General features: G+C 39.7%; 1 protein-coding gene across 2 annotated transcripts in view; it reads left to right on the top strand.

Moving 5' to 3' along the window:
* KIFAP3 (kinesin associated protein 3) overlaps window positions 1–22346 on the top strand; it is a 136494-nt gene that overhangs the window by 13997 nt on the left and 100151 nt on the right. For both annotated transcript variants that reach the window (XM_019501906.1, XM_019501907.1), the window contains exons 3-10: window positions 1837–1991; window positions 4954–5009; window positions 5522–5663; window positions 6879–6978; window positions 7931–8055; window positions 9041–9139; window positions 11811–11989; window positions 15156–15318. In XM_019501906.1, the coding sequence (XP_019357451.1) occupies window positions 1837–1991; window positions 4954–5009; window positions 5522–5663; window positions 6879–6978; window positions 7931–8055; window positions 9041–9139; window positions 11811–11989; window positions 15156–15318 (1019 nt within the window). The remainder of the gene's footprint in view (window positions 1–1836; window positions 1992–4953; window positions 5010–5521; window positions 5664–6878; window positions 6979–7930; window positions 8056–9040; window positions 9140–11810; window positions 11990–15155; window positions 15319–22346) is intronic.

Below are 22346 nucleotides of genomic sequence, written 5' to 3'. Positions count from 1 at the left end.
CTGGGTCCCACCGGCTGGCCTGTGGAGGCCCCAGGGGCAAGGCAGCAGGGCAGGGAGCCCAAGCCTGCAGTGCGCAGCCTGTCCCTGCTGCCACAGGCTTTGTTCTGGCTGTGCCACCTGCAGGGGAGGGGCAACCTGGCTGTGCACTCTGCCGTGCTGCAGCAGCCACCCCCTCCTGTGGGCAGCAGCTTAGTCCCTGCCTCTGTAGCCCTGACAGCTGGGAGACCCCTCCAGTAGAGCTGAGGTGTGGGGGGTGGGGGCAAGGGGCACCAGCAGGGTGGAGGGGCTGTGGGTGGGGAGTGAGGGGCCTGGGCCTGCATCATGTGAGCGAAGGGGACGGGGAGCTCTGATTTTTCCATGATAAAAATCCCAAAATCAAATTCCAAAATTTATAGGTATTTAGAATTTATTTTATTATAGTGATTGAGGCACTGGTAGGCTTCCAAATTGCTTTAAAATTGTAAATATAATCAATAAAACATTGTGTTCAATTGATACCTATATATAGTGACATTTCATTTTAATCATGGATTCTGGGATTTTTTATCAGAGAATTTGCTAATATATGTTTTATCAGAGAATTTGTGATTTTTGAATGGAGAAAACCAGGATCCCTGCTGAGTTTGGGAGGGAAGATACTTGCCCAACAGTAGAGCCACACAAATTTGAACGCTCAGACAAATTTGGAACTTGACTATTGGGCTTTGCCCAATTGAAGCTGGACCTGATTGGCTGATTTGGCCCTCAGAACGTAATATATTTTTAAAAAAATTGTACGATATGTAAGTGGGTACAAAAGTGCTACTTAAAAGTATGTTTATAGAGTACCTGTGCTAAAACTTGCAGCAGTTTTGGAAAAGGTATAATGCACATCAATTCTGGATGAACTAAGTCTGCAGATAACATATGAAGATTATTATGGGTTTGTAAAATCACTGTTTTCAAATTTGTTCGTTACATTCTGTGCTCAGGGAGAGCAGGTTCTGAGAATAAGGAGAGGGAGAAGGAACTGCAGGGTGAAGAAGTTAGGGTGGGGAGGGGAAGAGGACAAAAAACCTGGCCCCCGATGGTGAAGGGTTTTGTGGAAGTTGAGGGGGATGAAGAGCAGGAATGGCTGTGTGTGTTGTGTTAAAAATAAGGATCAGGAAAAAAAAACATTTCCCTTATATAAGATAAGTATTATTGCAGAGTTTTTGAGTACATTAAACATGTGCCTTTGGTTTACAATGAACTGACTTTATTGCCATCTGAGACTCGGAGTTCCTTCCATTCTACCTCCTCATGTGTCTACAGATATCTCCTTTGCTCACTGTCTGTTACTCATAAGGTCTATAATTTTGCATGGCTCATAAGAGGAAAAAAAAAAGGAAATCTCTCTAATGTGGGTAAATACAATGTGAGAACACCTTGAGGCACAGCTGATGCATGCTGGAGATTTTATTCATAGGGGTACCTTTTTCTGTGTTGTGCTTTGGGAGTGTCACATTATTAATAGCCATTGTGAATGCCATCTCCAGATCACTTGTGATAACTACCGTGCCTAAGTTGGATAAGAGGCATTTGCTTATATAGCCACTTTACTAAGGCTATGTTTTGGTCAGCTGACAAATAGCCCTACCTTATTTAATCAATTTGACAGGCATTTTCTTGTCATTCTGGAGCTCTGATTGCCACCATTTTTTGACATTGGTTGATGGAAACTTCAGTCCAGATATCAGAGGTCTCTGGATTATTTTTGCTTTGAAAAATTAATGAGCGTATGAGCTTAAACTGGGTGATTGAAGTTGGTTTTCTCCCCAGCTGGTGTAAGATTTTTCTGTTTGAACTGTTTTACAGCATTCGGCTGAAGAGTCTCAATGCAAACACAGACATTGCCTCCCTGGCTCGTAAGGTGGTTGAGGAATGTAAGCTCATTCACCCCTCCAGACTAGCCGAGGTAGAACAACTTCTGTACTATCTGCAGAACCGCAGAGATGCCTCATCAGGGAAAGGTAAGTGGTACAGGGATTAGGGTAAAATGTGGAGCTAGTGTATAGTGGTGCTGGTGATATTTTGTATTTTGGGTTTTCTAGTTCAGAAACTCCTTTGCTTGCTATGGGGACATTTGAAGGGTGAAGAGGACAGGAGTAGGGAGGGGTGTTTATAATGTACATGAAAAAATGACAGAAACTTGTGGGAAAAGAGCAGCCATTTTGATGATCCAAGTACATTTTTCTTTTCATTAGTCAAACTTAATATTGGTGCTTCTCTTTTGCTTTGTCTCTTTCAATTAAAATCTTCTGTTCTAAATTCTGCAGTAACTGTTTTAGATGGTGCCAGACAGGTGACTTAAAGGAATTCTGTCCATTAGACTCTAATATCTTCTCTTTTCCTTTATAGCTGGTTGATAGGATAGATTGTTTCAGATGAGATGCATGAAAGCAATAGTTCTGTGCAGAGCTTTTTGTAATACTGAGAACCCTTAATCCATCTAGTAAAAGAGAGGTATTATTTCACATTAGCTTTATTTAAGACTCTGCTTAACATTCTGTTTAACACTATTCAGCCATGAGCCACATGGAAATTTGGTAATGTTAATTAGCCTTTTCAGCTTATGTGCTCAGTAAGACTTGAGCAAAGAGAAAATTCCTGGATCAGCTTCCAGGCAAGTCCGGGTTCTCTTTTAAAACTGCTAAGGTGGTGGCCTCTAACACTGGGTTCACAAGCATCATGTTGCCATTGAGACCCTATGAGGTTGCTTGCAGCCACAGAAAATTACAAGGTTAGAACAGAAGTTGACAGGGAGAGAAAAGATGGTCACTGCCTGCAGTCTGTTATTGGCTTGTTATTGTTGCTTGCAGGCCAGTGAAGATTGAGGACCACTGTGTTTAGCCTTTTGAAAACCTTTATGCTGACAAACCCATGATTTGGGGGAGGGAGTGTAAATGCCTATAACCTGAACAATTCCTCTCTGAATTGTATAGATATACTGTTAGGGTTTTATTTAACTGTATTTTCTTCTGTATTCTAAACTAGATGCTTTCTGTAGTGCTTTGCATAGTTCTTTCTGGAAAAATACAAGTATTGAGCTTGTGCCAGTTTACTTGCATTTTTTCCTATGAAGCGTAAGGAAGGTCTGACATGAAATTGCATCTTTCTCCTTGTTCTGTATATTAGAAATTTAGCTTTTGCCTCCCTGTTACTTCCAGATCTGTGGGTGGAGAAGTAGTATTTTTGTGATTCAGACATGCAAATGAGGTGAGACCTGATTGAGAGAGGAATTGATTTCTATTCAGATGATTTCAAAATGGTTTTTTCTTTCTTTGTGGTGTCAAGCCGTATGTAACTCATATGTCTAGCAAACAAGAAGAAAAGTTTTCTTTGATAAATATCCAATGCTTCATATTTTCAACTAACTGTTGAGAGAATGCCCAGTCCTTTTCTCTGGGTCTTCTGACATAGTGCTCCAATGAGAACAACCACTCAAAATTACAGATGTTTCTGAACTAGAAATAAAAGATCAACTCCTTGAAACAAGAAAACTGACCATTCAGGATCTTTTATTTTAAAGAAAACCAAAACAGTAAGAAGTCCAGTATTATACACTTTTCAGGTCATATTTATTGCATTGCTTTTTTTTGTAGTTTTCAGAACTTGCCTATAGCTGTTTCCTACTGTAGCAAAATTTCAAGCAAAAGGTGGGGTTTAAAAAGTGCTTTCCTTGTCCCAAGGATGTCTGTTTTGAACCAGCATGTTACATGTTTGGGTGCAGTTGGGTCAGTCCATTGAAGTGGTTATTCAGCTTTTATACCCTGAGCTTGATGAGAACAAAGTGCTAAACTCAAGCCTTTTGCCACAGGAAATCAGAACTTCTGATTATTATATTAATAACCAATGTTTCTTATCGGTGACTGAAAAACCTGGACTGACATCCCCCTTACTGCATGACAGTCCTAAGTCTCCCTTTTACTGTCATACTCCACGGGTAATAGCTATGGGCTCAGTTCAGCCAGTTACTTAAGCAGGGGTATTAAGCCTCGATGAAATTATAAGGAGTTCAGTATCTTGGTGAATCAAGGTTTATTTTACAAATTCCTGATTAGCCAAGTAACCTAATCAAAGCAGTCATTTCCTACCCCTACATAAAATTTAAGTTTCAAATCTCTTGCTGACCTTCTTCACAAGTGAACATTATACAAGGGGTTGAGTCCTGTTTCACACCGAGGCTACCTATGATCTTGTGATATTGTAGTATAGACTATATTCCAAAGTGCACACACATGTGGAACTTGCCTCTCAAATTTCTGACTCTTGCAGTGTTAAAATAGTAGACTTTTAGAGATGCATTAAAAGTTTTAGTTTTGAAAAAGTTATATGCAACACCTTAACACCAATGTAACTTAGATTAATTTTGTACACCAGTATAAGTTTCACTAGTGTGTAGAATGGACAGGTGACCAGATCTCCTGAGGTTGCTGCCTTAGTAGGTGCCAGTTTAGGACCTTGCCGCTGTGAGTGGAACCAGTAGCTACCCAGGGATAGAAGTGGACACGACACCTGCAGTGGTGGTGTAACTTTAGACCAGTGTAGTTTTACTCCTGATTTTTTTTCTTGTGTACCTCTACACTGGATTCTGGTAAGTGACATTCATGTAGATCTATAAATTGTCTGTTCCCTTTTTACACCAGTATATTAGTGAGTTACACCAGTGTCCTGGCCTTGAAAATAAAAATGTCACAGCAGAATTTTCTTCTTCATTCTTCTTCTTCATGGCTACAGAATTGAGCTAAAACAAAGCTTGAACTTTTAGACTTGTAGCTCTCTGGGGCAAGAAACCTCTTTTTGTTCTGGGTTGGGAGTCCTATCACAGAATCTCCTTGATGCTACCATAGTACAAATTATTATAATATTTAGCATGCTATTGCCTATGAATATTTACAATGTTAATTATAACCATGCCTTTTCTCACTGCAGAAAAGAAAGAGAAATCCAATAAACCAAAAGATCCACCCCCCTTTGAAGGAATGGAGGTAGGAATTGGGCGTAGAATTTAAGAGATTTCAAGTATAGACACCTTTACCCTGATGAAAGTATTTTTTATTTAAAAAGGACAATAAAAATGGATGCAATAAGATGAGTAAGATATCGAAGAAGTGTTGTTTTTCTTTTTTCTTTTTTTTAACCAAAGAGCTTGTTTTAAAAACTCTATAACAATAGAGTGTTAAACATCTCCTTGAAGGCTAAAGTATTTAAGTTGTACGCCTGACTGTAAGTGTAGCATCCTGCAGTATAAATAGGCGAAGGGTCTGGAATATAAGGTTGGAAGCCCCAAGCCACTTCTAAGCACCTCTTGTGTTTTGTGATTTTATATTTTCTGTTTTCCTGCCTGTCAGTTGCAATGATTCAGTTCATATTTTTTTACATCCTAACGCATAGTTAGTTATGAAGTTTTTTCTGCTTTGTGTGCAAAGTAACCCAACTCAGTATGAAGCTGAAGTGGTTCCTTCTGTGTGTTAAAGTCCAAATATGCCTGTGCTTTCAGATCGATGAAGTAGCTAATATTAATGACATGGATGAATACATCGAGTTACTGTATGAGGATATTCCTGACAAGGTGCGCGGCTCTGCCCTTATCCTACAGCTGGCCCGGAACCCTGATAACCTGGAAGAATTGCTCCTCAACGGTAACTTCCAAATCTTCTCAAAGTTGCACTGTTCTTTTACATCTCTGTACAGTTCTTTCTTCTTTTGGGAAACATGTATACCATGTGGTCCTTTATTAGGTTTGTACTCTAATGTTAGTTTGTTTCAAAGTAAAATAAAGCCAGCTGTCACAGAGCTGGTAGAGCTTTCTCTGAAGAATTCTGACCAGGCTGCTGCATATTTCCCACTATGCTGGTCCCATGCTGAATCTCTGTCATCTTAGATGCTGCCCACTGGTTTCAGCTCTGGTTCCTCAAATATACTTCCATGGCACATGCACTGTCTGCTACTTCTCTGTGAAAATTAGTCTTTGGCCCATCTTTCTCAGGCCTCCTTGTTCTGACCCCTGTCTTTTCAGTGTCCCCCCTAGAATCTCCATACTTTCCCAAAGTTCCTGTCTTGTGCATACTCTGAGTTTACCGTGCATCTCTTCAGGGACACACATTTGCAAGGGTTTAAAAAAAAAACCTCTATTATTCTTACTTCATCTAGGATGTGTGGCATACTGATTTAGACAAAATAATAAATGCTTTCACATATTCCCCTGTTTTCGTTGCCTTTATCAGTCTTTGGGCATAGGTGAGAATTCTTTAAGGAGTCTAGATACCTTTTGTACTCTCTTCAGCATCCAGTTTCCTTCTTCATGCACTCTCTCTCATTAAAAATGACCTCGTGAAAAACCCTCTTATAACCTGCAAGCCTTTTTGGCAGTTGACTTCTGATCAGGAGAGGGAAGGGAAGGAAAACAAAGAGAAAAAGAGAGCTTGAAATAGGGTGATGTACATTGTTTGAGGTTACTGAACATGCAGAAAATTGTGGTGTGACAGAAGGCCTGAGACCCTGAGAGGTTAGGAGACAGTGGGAGAACACAGCCATAAAGGTGGTAAATTTGTCAGAGTTACCTTAGAGCTTTGACAGACTCAGCCTCTGTCCTTTTTCACCCCTTCTCTGGATTTGTGACTTTTAAAACCAATTGAAATGAAACACTATAGTATTTTAACATAATCCATAGAGAGACAGAGGCTCTATGAAGAATGTGACATGTTAGTTTGGCAGAGGGCTCTGAAAAATCTTACTACAATAAATAGGCAGGATATAATGAATGGTGTGCATTAAGCCCTTTATGATTTAAGCTGGTGTGAGAGAGAGAGTGAGAAATCGGTTATAAATATTATTTTAATCATGTTTAACTTTAGAAACTGCACTGGGTGCATTGGCAAGAGTGTTGAGAGAAGACTGGAAACAAAGTGTGGAACTTGCTACTAACATAATTTATATTTTCTTCTGCTTTTCAAGGTAAGTGAAAGTCATTGTGCACAAATGAGCAGCATCCTCTTACCAGTTGCCTTGCATTTTCTATTTTCTGTTCTAGTGCTCTTCTGAAATATATATTGAAACACTTTTACTGAAAACCATCAAGGTGCGGAAACTGAGGCACTGATGGTAAACTCACAGTTACACAGTTTTCAGCTGAGCCAGGAATAGCCCTTGTTTTTTAGTTGTATTTCTGTACTCTGTCCATTAAACTGTGCTGCCTCTTTTATAATCTCCCAAGTACATTCACCGGCTGAAGAAAACAATATTCAAAACGCAGGCAGTTGATTGAAATCTATTAGTGTAGATAACAGTAAAATATCACTATATCTAGACCTACTGATGGAAGGGGAGATGTCAGGTAAGTGGATGGTGACTGATTTATTTGTGTAGAGTCTTTGAACCATTTTATAACGTGACAGTTTAGAGCTGGTTAGAAAATGGACTTTCCATTCGAAAGGAAGCTACAGCAGTTTCAGAATATTTTTGTTTCAGTTCTGAAACAAAAAACATTGACACTTCCTATGAAATGAAAATCCTGGAAAAAAATCTATTTGGGACCATTTTGTCAAGTCAGTGTTGAAATGAAATATTCTTATACATTTTAATTCATTTTGCTTAGACTATTAATATAATTAATTGTCAAAATGAATTGAAGTGGAAGGGTCATGTTAAAATGAAATGTTTCTACTTAAAATAAAAATTGACTTCTCTCACTCAACAGAAACACATTCCTATGAAACGTTTTCATTTCAGTGAAATGGCATTTGCTGACAAAAGATTTCCATTGAATTGTTTTTGACCAGCTCTAATAAAAACATTTCATATTGTTCAGCATTGCAAGATCTTAATGTTTCAGTTGAAAGTACTTTTTTATTATATATCTTTTTTTCTCTTGTGCAGTTCTTACATGTATATGTATTTTTATATCTAGTTTTTCTCAGTTTCATGGGCTAATCACGCACTACAAAATTGGAGCTCTGTGTATGAATATAATAGATCATGAGCTGAAGAGACATGAGCTCTGGCAGGAGGAACTCGCCAAAAAGAAGAAAGCTGATATCCTTTTAGTGTATCTGGAAAACTTTACAGCTTTTGCCTGGTCTTTAGTACTGTTATTAGTTGAAGTGAGAGCTATATGCAGCAACTCATGTCAATGCAACAGATTGTAAAAATGTGAGTAACATCTTACTTACAGGATGAAAACAGATGAAAACAAAAAGTGAGAGAAATGGGCAGGGAAGTGCTTTGTTGAATGGTTTCAAGTTAAATTTTTATTTGTGATGTCTTGCAGGAAGTATTTTATTACTAATAGAATACCTTTCACCAGGTTTTTCTAAATGTCTTTGGAGTGTGGGCCACATTTTATTAAGAAGATAAGCAATGCCGTACCTGGTGAGACAACAGTTCTATTTAACCCAGTATCCTGTTTCTGTCAGTGTCAGAGAGAAGATGCTAAGGGAAAGATAGAAGGTAGGGAAGAGTGGCACCTTAGGGCACCTATACACATGCCCAACACCTGCTCTAGCACATTTGAATACGTTCTAATTGGAACATTCCAGGAGCCTTGGCGTCATGTGCATTCAGTGTCTCTGTGTTTCAAAATGGCAGTGGGGGCACTTTAAGTAAAGTTCATCAAAAGAATTTTAGTTAAAGCACCCCCACCACTATTTTGAAGCGCGGGATGCTGAATACACACAAGACACTGCGGGAGTTTTAATTAGAGCAGCTCCAGAGACCCACTCTAATTAAAATGCTGTTCCTTCCTCTCCCCCGCTGCCCTGGAGCACTTGTAAAGACACCCTTAGAGACTAACTGGCTCAGAGGCATGAGTTTCTGTAGGCAACAGCCTATAGAGTATTTATGTAGGTCTTATGCAGTGATCTGTCCAGTGACCCAGTTCCCCCACATCTTCCATGGATGACTTCACCATTTATTATCATACAGATAGTACCAGTATAATTTCCCACTAGTGATCAAAATATAGAGTATTGATTTCTCTGTGTCCTTTGTATTACAGTCATCCTTAACTCTAGCTATTTACTTGATGACGATCCTGAGAATCAAACCCTGAAAAAGGAGTATGACAAAACCTATAAAAAATACCAAGGGCTGGTTGTCAAACAGGAGCAATTACTGCGAGGTAGGCTCTCCTAAAAGATAAACAATAAGCAGGAGAATACCTGACCTGTGGGTAAGGGGATTGTAGTAAATACTTGTTATAAGATTTAGAGCTAGATTCTGCTGATTAATTTTAACTAATAGGAAGAACTTTTATGAATAATTAGAGAAAAAAAAAAACCCAGTCGACTTAATCTATATTCTGCAGATTTTGCAGTGTGGTAAAGATTGTTTTCAAAGTGATTAGTCAGTCTTCAAGAAAATCCATCAACATGTATGCTCGTGCAGGTGAGCATGTACTGCTGATGGCACTGTTCTTTCCACTGATCAGTGCTTGTGTTTTGCAAGAACCAAGTCATTTAGTGTGTGTTAATTCCAATGAAATCAGTGGAGATGCCAATTGATAGCTGAAATCTATCAATACTAGACATGCTAATTGACTACTTTATTCATTTTCTTAGTACAGAGGCCCAGGATTGAATAAGCCAAGGAGACTGCCTATCCTCCCCTCACCAGCCCCATCATGGGTGAATCCTTTAAATCAGGGCTAAGGATAGTAGAAGGAGCCTGCATTTTACTGTCTACAGTGCATGTGTGTGAATAGTTGCATTTCTAAGGATGTCAGTCCAAGACTACTGATTTTAATTTACTTTTTAAAAAGTGATTTAATATCTTTTGTAATACACTTACTGTTAATACAGTTTGAAAAAACAGTCCTGCAGCACTGAGAGGGAAAGCTTGCTTTGGATACTAAGTCTCTGTCAAAACAGGCAGACTCATGCTGAGGAGTTATACCATGCAGCGGCCAGCAACCATGGCAAGTTTTGGCAGGTGCAACTGCAAAAATATAGCTGGGGTTAAAAGGAAAAGTAAACTAAAATGACACTGCCTGAAGAAAAATCCAAAACATTTTGTATGCATTACTACTGATAGTAGTAAAACCTGGAGAAATTTTGCATTGCATGTGGAAGTACTGCCTAATCAGAATGGTAACATTTTGTACCCACTGGGCATAGGTGTGGCTGATCATCAGTCATGGGGAAAATTTATGAAAAATGTAACTAGTTAAAGTGAAAAGTTAGCAACCTTTAAAATTAACTTAAGTTAAATGTTAAGTATTTCCATTTTCAACTAGTTAAAAGGTAAGTTAAAAAGAGAGTAACTAGTTACAAGTTGTTGATTCATGAGAAATGCATGAAACATAGTGAATTGCCTCTTAGCATCATTTTTCATTTTCAAATGCAATGAGTGGATTTCTTTTCCATAAGCCCACAGAAGCACACTAATTTACCCAGAACTCACCCTGCTTTACCTGAAAACAATGTTATACTTGTCATACAGTTTTCAGAATAACGATTTACCAATACTTATGTAATGTTAAATCCTTCTCACCCTCTCCATGATGAAGTACTTTGTAAAAGTTAATGCATCATATAGGTATACCAGAATAACAGAAAGGAGATATTCATAGCCAGGTGACAAATGAAAGCTGTTTCCACAGAAAACCTCTGTTGTTACAATTTTTATTGCTCAAAAGGTATCAAAAGGGTATGAAATACATCTGAATTAGAAATAGAGTCTGAAAATCAAAATTAGACTGCAATGAGAAAATCAGTCTAAATGAGAAAAAGAATGTTCAGTTGCATAGCAGAAACTATTTAAACATGCTTATTGAACTTCAGCAAAAGCTGCATTTCAAAATTTACATCTGACAAATTTCTTCCTCTGTCTTGGAAAACTAAGCCCCCACTCCTGAACAATCACTCTACATGGGCAGATGAGGGAATGCTTGTTCCCTCTCCTGCAGCCAACTGGCTGCCCTGTTGACTTCTGCAAATGCATAGAAAATGCCCGCATGAATTAAGGAACTCTGGGACTTTTAGTTCTTAAGAGACCATATCTCATAGGAAGGCACACTACTCTGTCTCTCAAACAAGAAGTCCTAGAGTTTAAATAAAGAAATATAATTTCAGGTAAGTCCTAGAGAGTGACTGGAAAAACTCTGGGAAAGCCAGATTTCAGGGGTTTTTTAACTTTTAACTTAACTTTAACTTTTTTTTTTTAAAGTGTAACCTTTTTTTAAAACTAGTTAGAAGTTGACACCTGAAAAATTGAACTAGTTAAAGTTAAAAGTTAACCATTTCTTTAACTTTTTAACTAGTTAATTAACTAGTTAATTCCCATAACTGATGATCATACAAGGTACAAAGCAATAGAGTTAGATCCTTAACTTCAGCTCACCCTTTGTTGTTCTTTGGGTGTGGGGCTTTTTACCCTTTTCCCCTGCTGCTCCTCCCCCAAACAATAAGGTGTAATTAATATACATCCGTCTCTAGTCAACTTCGGCATCAGTTCATCACAATGCTGAAATGTTTGCAGTGCAATCACTACAGAGTAATTGTTCTTTCCTCCCCTCCTGCCCTAAGTTGTTCCTTTGAAATTTGAAAAAAAAAATCACATCAATATGTCTAGTGGTTGTAAGTTTTACAAAAGTAGTTTTTGACCACCTATTTTAATGGAAAATTGCTTTTTTATTTTATTATTTCATAGTTCTTCCCATTAGTTAAAATGATCAAATGGGCCAGCTCAGAACTTTTTTTGCAAATCATATTCTCAACCATTAATGTACTTGTGAATCGATGCAGTTCCACTGCTCTTTAACCTGTTGATATAATTTTATGTTGATGCGTTAGTTGCTCTCTATCTGCTGCTGAACCTTGCTGAGGACACACGCACTGAGCTGAAGATGAGGAACAAGAATATTGTCCATATGCTAGTGAAAGCACTGGATCGAGATAATTTTGAGCTGCTTATTTTGGTTGTGTCTTTCTTGAAGAAACTCAGCATTTTTATGGAGAACAAAAATGACATGGTATGTCTCATAGTAATCCACTGGAATATGTTGGTTTCTTCACACAAGGGTCCTAGAAATGTCAATGCAAGTGAAATAGAGGTGAAGTAACTATTTAAAAAACAAAATCCAAACCACAGCAGGAATATACAACAAAACATGTATGCAACAAAATATACAATAAAACATTCTATATGTATTAACATGTAGAACCACAGAGTAAGATGTCCTCAACAGAGCAAAATTACCTGTAAATACAATGAAAGGAAGAACTGTAATGATTCTTTCAACTTTCCAAGCACTCTTGTTTGGCACTGGCGAGGCCTCACCTGGAGTACTGTGTCCAGTTTTGGGCCCCACACTTCAAGAAAGATATGCAGAGACACACAAGGAAAGTCTGAAAGGATTAGGATTATTTAATCTGGAGAAGAGAAAACAGAGGGTGGATTTGATAACAATCTTTAAATATCTGGAGGGTGATTATAAAGAAGATGGCGAAAGACTCTTTTTTATGGCTTGTAGGGGACAAGACTAGGAGCAATGGCCACAAACTGCTGCGGAGAAAATTTAGGTTGAAGATTAAGAAGAACTTTCTGACTATGTATATGGTTAAGAATTGGAACAGGCTAGGTTTGGCAGTCACTTGACTGGGATGGTTTATGCCAGGCATACTCTCTTCTTGAGCAAAGGGATTCACTAGGTGACCTCATGAGGTCCCTTCTAGCCCTGTGATCCTATGAGCTTACATGTGTCCTTTCCCAGAAGCAGAGAGATTTCCATTTGACAACTTGTTTCAGGGAATGGGAATCTGGTGATCCTTTGGCAGGCAGATAACCCAGCTGACTACTGTCCCAAGCAGCATAGGCTTCAAAGCAGCCCTTTTTGCATATTCCTGTAAGATGTAGTCTAGTACTGTTTCATGCAGCTTCCACTGACTCCCAGGTATTTGAGACAAAGAAAATCTCCATAAACCCTTAGGGGTAGTGGGTGAGAAGTCTCAAGTCCCTAGAAAAAACAAGATTTGTCTTGCTGTGTGCTCTTTTTGAGCCAAATGTGTCCACACTCTCATTTGCTTAATCCTTTTGTGGCATCAGAGAAGCTATTTAAATTTTCTGTAGCTTTGTTCACCAGTCTGTTTTTAATGGAGAAAATAATCCTTTATCTGTCAAGGGGGTAGCATGAGACATAATGATGAAGTTTGAAATCTAAGATTGAAAAAGTTCACAAAGATGTAGTAACATATCAGTTTAGAACTATACATAGTTGCTTCTTCGTGACTGGTCCACAGTCTTACTTTTGTTTGTAATGCCAATAAATACACAAATTACTAGAATATTTTTCCTGTTGTATGAGTGCATTCTGTTTAATAACAGAAGTAAGACACTGAGCAGTGTATTCTGAGGAATTTGTCATATTTCTAAGGTGTATGGTATTTGGTTCAATCTATAATCATACGCTGTTCTGGATCACTTTTATCAGAAAAATAAGGATTTGGTTGGGCACACTTTCCACATTCCATTTGATTTATTGGAGAGGCAAATTAAACAAATTGAGTTTATTTTATTTCGGTGTGTCTGAGCCACCAGAAAGAGATTTTTTTTTACAAAGGATTGTAAAATTTAGTTTGGCTGTCATCTCAAATGTTTTTATATGATAGTACAGATGGTGTTTTAGATGACAAAAGTAAACGTGTTTAGGAAGCTACTGATGAAAGAAACAGGGTTCTGACAGTTGTCTAAAATAACCTCTGGGAGCAAAACCAAGTAAATATTTAGTTGCTTAGGGCCCTATTCCATTTTGTTTATTTAGGCAAAGCTTATAATGGTACAGTTTAACTTGGGTGTTCATCCCACAGCCCATGAGCCAGATCCAGCCCCCTGTTATCCAGCCCAGGGGGTTCCACGCAGAGTCTCACTGGTTGTGGTCCTGCATTCTAGATTGGTCACGCAGGGCTGTGTGGAGCCTGATCTTGGCACATGGGGCTGGATTAAGGTGGCACAGGGTCCTAGCCCTAGTATGCACGGTGTTGTTGGGGTGACACGGGGCCCCAATCCCAGGTTCTTAGCTGAGGCTGGATAGGGTCCAATCTGAGCACGCAGCCTACAGACCAGCCCCACACTAGTCATCTGGTTGGCAGGGCCAAAAAATCAAGCACTTCTGATTTAACTGATCTGTTTATGTATTTATGCCATATCCAGCATCTTGACATCTGTGTCATAATTTCTAGCTAGTTTTATAGCAGTGAGGTTGACTGATTTGGGACCAGGGGTTATGTGCCAATTCTTTGAATAACGTTAATTCTGAAGTTCCACAATGTGGAGCTTTACAGTGTTTTGTCATCTTTACTATTTGAGTTCATTCTCTTCGTACTTGCTTTGAAAGGCTGGCTATTCACACAGACCTAACCTATACTTGAAGAGCCTGAAGGCTCTCAGACTTCTTTTCATAAACTTTTTATGGCTAAAGAAGAACTCCTGAAGGCAAATTCATGCAAAGGATTATAAGTAAAGGCAGAGAGATTTTGCTTAAAAGGTGTTAGAGAAAATTTCTGAAGCCTTGCCAGTCAATGATTAGATGTTCTGGCTGACTCAAAGTATGATCTCCACAAAAAAAAATATAGAACTGCTCAGTCCTTGGATTGCATTTTATAATTTTACAGCGATACACATTTCTTTCCTCTGTTAAATTCAAATGCAGAGAAAATAGCCATTACTGAGAGCATAAAGAAAATCCTGTCCAGGGACTTGCTGGAAAGTCAGGGAAAGGTCTCAAATACCCTCTGTATGTTTCTTGTCCTATTTTGGTACCTACCGTTCTTCTAATGTAGATTGCTATGAGATTGTCTGTATTTCACTTAAAACCTTTGATCTTGTAAGTCACTCTTCAGGCAGAACCCTTCTTTAAGCCCCACTTCAATTTTTACTCTCCTGCTTCCATCTACTCAGTTCTTCAGAGGCAGCCAAACTTAAATTCATACTTTCTTTAGACAAAGCCAGTTTTTGTTGAAAGGAAAATTTAGCTACAAATCTGAAATGTTTGGGAAGTGTAGCTGCTTAGAATGGAAACATATTGACACCAATAACTCTAGACATTGCTTTCATTTAAAAATATACCTTAAAAAAAAGCAAAGAAAAGCTGAGTTTGGACTGATGTATTGAGGTGGTAATTTCTCATGCTTTTCACACAGGTTGAAATGGATATTGTAGAAAAACTGGTGAAAATGGTGCCATGTGAACATGAAGACCTGCTGAATATCACCCTCCGGCTTTTGCTAAACCTGTCATTCGACACTGGCTTGAGGAATAAGATGGTACAAGTGGGGCTACTTCCGAAACTCACTGCACTCCTGGGTAATGTTCCCCTTTACACCACTGCAAGCCTTTCAGTTGTTTTAATGTGGTTGTTGAGCCTTTGCCATCACTTTCCCAGGGAAAGATAAAGTGTTGGCTATTCCCAAAGAAGCAGTTGTTAGATTTGTCTTTTATCACAAAATCTTTGCTTGCTGCAGGAAATCTTCAACTATTGCTATGCCTCAATCTTTTTGAGTGAAGATTGTTTCATAGATTTCACAGACATTAGGGCTGGAAGGGACCTCGGAAGATCTTTGAGTCCAGCCCCCTGCTCCAGGGGTAGAAACTCAGCAGGGGTCATAGGATCCCAACAAGATAAGCATCCAAATGCCTCTTAAAGGTGTTCAGAGTAGGTGCTTGAACCACTTCTGGCGGCAGCCTATTCCAAACCTTGGGGGCTCGGACAGTAAAGAAGTTCTTCCTTATGTCCAGCCTGAAACTGTCATAGAGGAGTTTGTGACCATCCGATTTTGTCGTCCCTTGGGGCACTCTGGTGAACAGACGTTCCTCCAGATCCTGGTAATTACCCCTAACAAACTTATAGGTGACCACCAGATCACCCCTGAGCCTGCACTTTTCCAGGCTAAAGAGTCCCATAGCTCTCAGCCTCGCATCATAAGGTCTGTTTTCCTGACTTCTGATCATGTGTGTAGCTCTCCTCTGGACTCGCTCAAGCTTCTCCACGTCCTTTTTGAACTGTGGAGCCCAAAACTGGATGCAGTACAGTAATCTTTAGCTTATTGAGAAGGTTGTAGCAATTTGGTTCCAATCTAATCGTTTTCTAGGTTCTCTTGGACTCTAGTTAATTTGATTTTATGTCTTGGTGTAATATGGAAGGTGTACTGATAGGAGGTCATCAATCAAGTATTGATGATCAAAAACGAGGTAGCTGTACTGTATCTCTTGAATCTATCAGATGTTTTTTAGTAGCACTTTCTTTGCTTCTGATTTGCCTGTGGATCTCAGAACCGTAGACTGAGTTGTTTTTGAATGATTCTGGGGGTTTTTTTCCTTTTAAGTGATACCACAAGATAATACTGGCAATGATGTCATTGTTCTGATAGTTACCTCATGCAGTGATGCAAGTTTTAAATTTGTGGCTGTAGAGGATGCACGGATTGTTATATTGTTAGTGCCCTGAACAGCTCCTTCAGTCAATACTGCTTATGTAGTTACAACTTTCTGGTGCCTTAACAAAGGTACATGGAAGAGGATTGATAGCCTGAGGATCAGCTGAGACGATGCTTGGATAATGTGTGTGTAATACAGTACAGAAATCCCAGATTTGGCCAGCTCCATACATGTCCCTTGTCAGTAGATACACCTACCTTCTATTGCTAAGGCCTGTAGCAGATATGCCTAAAATATCCCAGAATGTTCCCATCTGTTGATTTATCAACTGACCTTTCACTGGCTCCAGGGATTGCATGAGAACTTGAACCAACTCCATGATCCCTGGAGTCAGCCAGTAATCAGCTGATTGTCAGGTACTTTGCCAGTGCAGGGGGCACCTGGGAACATGATCCTGGGCTCCCCTTGCACTGGCAAGTATGGTGCGATTGGGATCTGATCCCCGATCGCAAAATCAAGTCTTCTGCCTTGTACATCTGGCATTGGTAGGAGGTGTAATTGTTGGGATCACAGATTAGATCCCATGGCATCTTCAAAAGAATCTTTGTCCGACACCTAACCCTTGCAACTTGGGGTCTTCTTGGATACTAAGCATCAGTGGTTGCCAAGAATGTATTGTATTGTTCACTTTTGAGATGGTTATGCCCATTTGGCTGGGATTATCTAGTTATCTAGCAGGGGATGGTCCTGCTTTGAGCAGGGGGTTGGACTAGATGAACTCCTGAGGTCCCTTCCAACCCTAACTTTCTGTGATTTATTTTGGTAAGGCTAAACAAGACCGCTTACAGAAAACCACATAACTTAGATCGGTTCTACCTCAGGAATGTCTGGACCTCTAGCCATAAATATGAAATAATTTCCTTGCAGCAATGACAGGTTCAAATCTAGGCAGGGCCGGATTTGACTCTCATTCTCAAGATGGGTTGGTTTGCAACCCATACAAGTGAGTTTTTTACAGAACCTTCAAAGGTGATCTTCTGTTATTGGTGCGTAAACTATATGGATTGGTTCGTTTTCTCAGTGTAGAGACTTGTCTGACTGTCATCTTATGAAATTTCCTTTCCAAGCCCTGCCGTGTGTCTTTGGGGTGCTCCTGTCCAGGGGCTGCTACATTGCTTTTGGTGGGAGTTGAGCATCTTGGAAAATCTGGGCCACAATTCATTAAATACTCTGGCAGAAAAAGGGCTCTGTGAAATGCTGTTACTTTTAATTGCTATGTCCACATCAGTTGTTTTATGGGGATGTGGCCCAGAAAATGGAACTTGACATTTGATGGATGAACTTTCAGTCCCAACTGTGTTAGGAACACTTCATTTGTTTTTCTCCACTCTCCCACTTCCTGCCTTACCATTGTGTTTAATATTAGTTGATTTTAAAAATGTATACTGGGAGAGTAGTCATGAGCATAAAATCTAGTCCTGTATACCTTGATCCTGGCAGTGAACAACTTCACTGGCTAAAAATAATTTCTTCTAAACTTTTTTCCACTTCCCACACCCCAGCTGTGTGTGTTTAAATATCACTTTTCTGCAGCCGCAAAACAGAACTAGGAGAGGAAAGTAGGCAGGTTCCATTTAAAGGGTCATGTGACATTTGACAATAAGCCAGGCTGAGGGGTATGATCTGAACAGAAATTGTTTTAAAAAATCTGATTAAAATCCTGTTGTTTCACATGATATGAACTGTAAGCACTTTGGGGCAGGAACTTTTTGTTTGGTGTTAGTGCAGCATCTTATCTGTGATTGGGGCTCCTATGTGCCACCAGAACCACAAATAACTATCATGCTTTAAAGCACAATTGCTCAGCCCCCATGCTGCAGGGAAATTTTTAATATGCCCACTTCTCCCCACTGCCAAGTTACATTAAGCCCTGTGAGGCTGGATTGGGCCTTCTCCCCCAACCCTGCTGGGTTGTTGCCACATGGCCAGATTGGGCCTGGGATATCTTACTGCCCCTGCAGCCAGGCTGGGCTGGGAGAGGTCATTGCTAGATGTCCAGATTTGGTCTGGACCACCCCTCTGCCCCTGTGTGGCCAGATCTGGGCTTGGCCTGCTGGGCCATTGCCTTGTGGCTGTATTGCATTCTCCCTTGCTCCCCCCACACGGCCTGATTGGGGTTGGGCTGCTCCCCCCATGCCGCTTGTGGCCAGATCAAAACTGGAGTAGGCCCAGGCCCTGCCTACCCCATGCACTGCATCAGGCCCACCCACCAAATCCAGCCTGAACACCACCCACTCAGCCTCTTGCGGAGAAAAAGGTTGGACCACTTCTCTCAATTATTCTGCAATATCACAGACTGACCCCAGTATCCTGTTGGAGCATGAAGCCTGCCTATGGGCATCGAGTGTGCATCTTCTTTTCGTCATTTTTTGTGGTGTAGTTATCAAGTTTCTCTTTAACATATTTTTTATATACACTTTGAAACCATTAACTGAAATACTGTCTCTTACTTTATCTGCTCTTCCAGGATTCAGTAGGATTTCTTTGATACAGTAGCTATAGCTCCTAAATGCAATTTGTGAGTAAGAACTCTGTGAAGCCTGTATCTTTAGTGTTAAATACTTGCATGCGAAGTGTCCCTGTTTATCCCAGTTACTTTGCACATTCAACACACATTGCTTATGTCAGAGCACTTTCAGGTGAGCTGCAAATGTAAACCAAAGTGCTAACGTACCTTAGCAGTTGTTGACAAGTTACCAAATAGTTTCTAATGCCATGGGGTCAAACTTGTCAGCTTGGGTTGTTGAACTTTAGCATTTGTGCCTACCATGCCTTTGAGCCTTTAGCACAGGGTTTGAGAGATTAGCACAAATTAAATATAGAAAGTATTTAAGGAAGAAGATGAGATTGTAAATAAATTAAAAACAAGGCTTTTAGATGTTTGGCTGACAAGGGTTAGGTCTCCCAGGGTAGAGAACCAGCACAGTTTGACCTTGTAAAATAGTAGGTCGGTAGGACTCGGTGTTCTCCAGAGCCGTTTAGCAGCTTGAGACCAGGAGTGGAGGGATCTCATTTTAGGTTATGGGAGTTGGGCGATCTACTCATTACCTGCCTGTTACAGCACAGTCCAAAAGCTCCGTCTACACCTGGGATAGCAGCTAGATTAGATATTGATGGAGAAAGGTCATGTTTTCTTTCTCCCCACTCATTTGCCCCAGATCTTCCTAGCTGCTGCTAGGAAGAGGTTGGGAATAGGGAGAAAGTAAAGGAAATCTCGTTCTTACTTATCTTCCATTTATGTTTTCTTCTCATATTTCTCAATGCCTTCTTCCATCTATAGTTCTGCCAACAAACAGCACAGTCAAACTGAATTTGTCTGTTTTTCACTGGCATGTACACATTACAAAGCACAATGGTGAAAGTAATAAGACTCTTTGAACATTTTTACACATGCATGCGCTGCAGCGCCTGACGCTGTGGCGCATGCATTTGTATAAACAGTGAAATGCCCATCAGCACACAGAAAATGGGAGCAGTCTACTTTTGAACTAAAATGCATCAAAAGTGTTTTAGTTCAAAAGCGCACTGGCCGCCATTTTTTGCACATCGGCGCACATTTTGACATTTATACAAATGCATACGATGCAGCGCTGTACACGTCAGCTTGCATGCTTAATCGAGTCTGCTCTGATGTACTGGATTTCTGGCCCATCACAGCATGAAAAGGTATGTGTATAAATACCCTTTCAGCCTTTTCTAGTCACTGGAGTTAATCAGCCCTAATTATGCTAAGAATGTTGAATTCTTTGCTCATCCTCATCGGTTTTCTTGGCAACATTTGGCAAGTCTCTTGCTTTATCCAGCCTTTCCTGAAACTTGCACTGCAAACAAAGAACAAGAAGTCCTGTTTCGTCTCTGTGATGATCAGCTCTCGGTACCATACACAACTGTGCTGAGTTGTACGCTAAGCTTGTTCTCTAATTAACAGAGGGGGAAGGGTTCTTTAAGCATTCAGTTGCTTTTATGAAGGTCTCTTTTAAAAGAGGCTTAACATATTTTTTCCCTTTATTGGTTGGCTTGGCCTTTTTGTAGTGAAGCTTACTATGGAGCTTCAAACATCTGTTTGAGAAAGGAGCTTCCTATAGGCTACTGCAGTGTTTTTCCAATTTTAATAGGCTTCGTTTATCCTATAAAGAAACATACATTTTCCTACCTGATCAAGTGAGCAAACAATAGGGGTCAGATGTGGTAAAGACCCTAACAAAAAGCACATGTCCAGCTGTCAGGGTGAGGTAAAGTCATATCAGGATTGCTTGAAGTTATTAATGGCAGTAAAATTTATGCTTCCTCCTGTTTTCCCAATTAAATTGAGAAACCTTTTTTCTACGGTGGCTCAGCAGCAGCTGGTTCCAATACTCAGTGTGTGAATATTGCCTGGGGTGTCTCTCTCTTTTTATGGTAGAAGCTGACTGAACCACATTAAGTAATCATTCAGGTAAAGGGACCAGTCTGTTGGAAAGCAGTAATTATTAAATGATTTATTTCAGTTGTGGGTGTTTTATCATTTGCAGTGAGAATAGGCACTTAGTTTTGCAAACCTGGCCAAAGTTAGACTTTCTTCTTGTTAGTTAGACATCTAAATAACTAGCCTAACTTTCAATACTTCTGAGAGGCCAGCATCTCCAGCAGACTGTAGTAGGGTATTGGGTGCTAAGCACATCTAAAATTAGGCTGTTTAATTGGATATGTAAATATGGATCCACATATGGACCCATAAATATAAATATGCCACAGTCCAGCACCAATTTCTAATAATTGTTTCTGATTTTATTTGTGTATAAATGATCAAAACAGAGGCTTTGAAATCACATTCATAATTTATGGCATGGAGGAAGGAATTTAAATCCTCTGAGTTCATTTAAAAAAAAAAAAACAACCCGATAAAGCTGTTCACCAAGCCCTCGCTGCTTGTTTATTATAAATGTAATTAATTGTCAGGAAAGCGTTAATTCAGCTCTTTTCATGGCACAGTCATATCTTTTTTGTGCTTGTTTAAAGTAATCGAAACCAGTTCCTCTTTGGAGCCTACAGTGTCTGTCACTTTATATGATTCCTTTAAGTTAACGCTGTCAGAACTAGTATGTCAAGGGCCAGATTCTATTCCACCTATTAGATAGCTACATGGAATTTGGTGCCTAATTATAATTCTGTTCCAAACTTTTAAAGTCCTTGAAAATCCATGAATGCATTGACTTTTATGACACACTGGCATCTTACCCTAACAATTAAGTTATAAAGAACAGCTAGGAGGAGGCAGACTCGCCTACTTGTTGCATTATCTGTTTTTCAGGGACTCTACTAGAGAGGAACAGAATTGCTCTAGGCACCTAACTCCGTTTACATGCCTAATACATGGAACAGAATATGACCAAAGGGGTTCTTCCAACCTGTAGATATTAGTAATATTTCTAGCACAGAAGTTATAACGTTTCATTATTACATGCATAATTGAATTATTTTGTAAGTATTGCTATGTGTGTTACAAAAGCAAGTTAAAAATAGCCATGATGAATCGTGAGTGGTGCTGCATGAAATGGTGACTTTTTAAACTTTAGATGAAATAACTTGGATGCCAAAACACATTTCAAGGGGGGGAACATTAAGTTTCAGTCTTGATGGAGAGAAGGCAAGGAAACTTTCTGCTGCTAATTCTCTTCCTAACCTAAAGAAGTCCACAGAGGGAGGGTCTGCATGAGAGGCACACCTTTCCCAAATTATAGTACAGATAAGCACTTTCTTCAGCTCAGCTGTGCTTTTCCACAGTGTAACTACAGTTTAGAAATATCTTATAAGACATGTGGATGCAGTGATTGCCTCCTAGTAACCTCATACAAGCAAATGGAGAAAAGTTATCCAGAAGAAAAAAGTGTGGAGGAGAAAGGCCAAGGGTGGGTGGG

Source organism: Gavialis gangeticus, unplaced genomic scaffold (assembly GCF_001723915.1).
Source record: "Gavialis gangeticus isolate Ggan-Ray unplaced genomic scaffold, GavGan_comp1, whole genome shotgun sequence".
Classification (NCBI taxonomy): Eukaryota; Metazoa; Chordata; order Crocodylia; family Gavialidae; genus Gavialis; species Gavialis gangeticus.
This window is presented reverse-complemented; position numbering and strand designations above follow the sequence as displayed.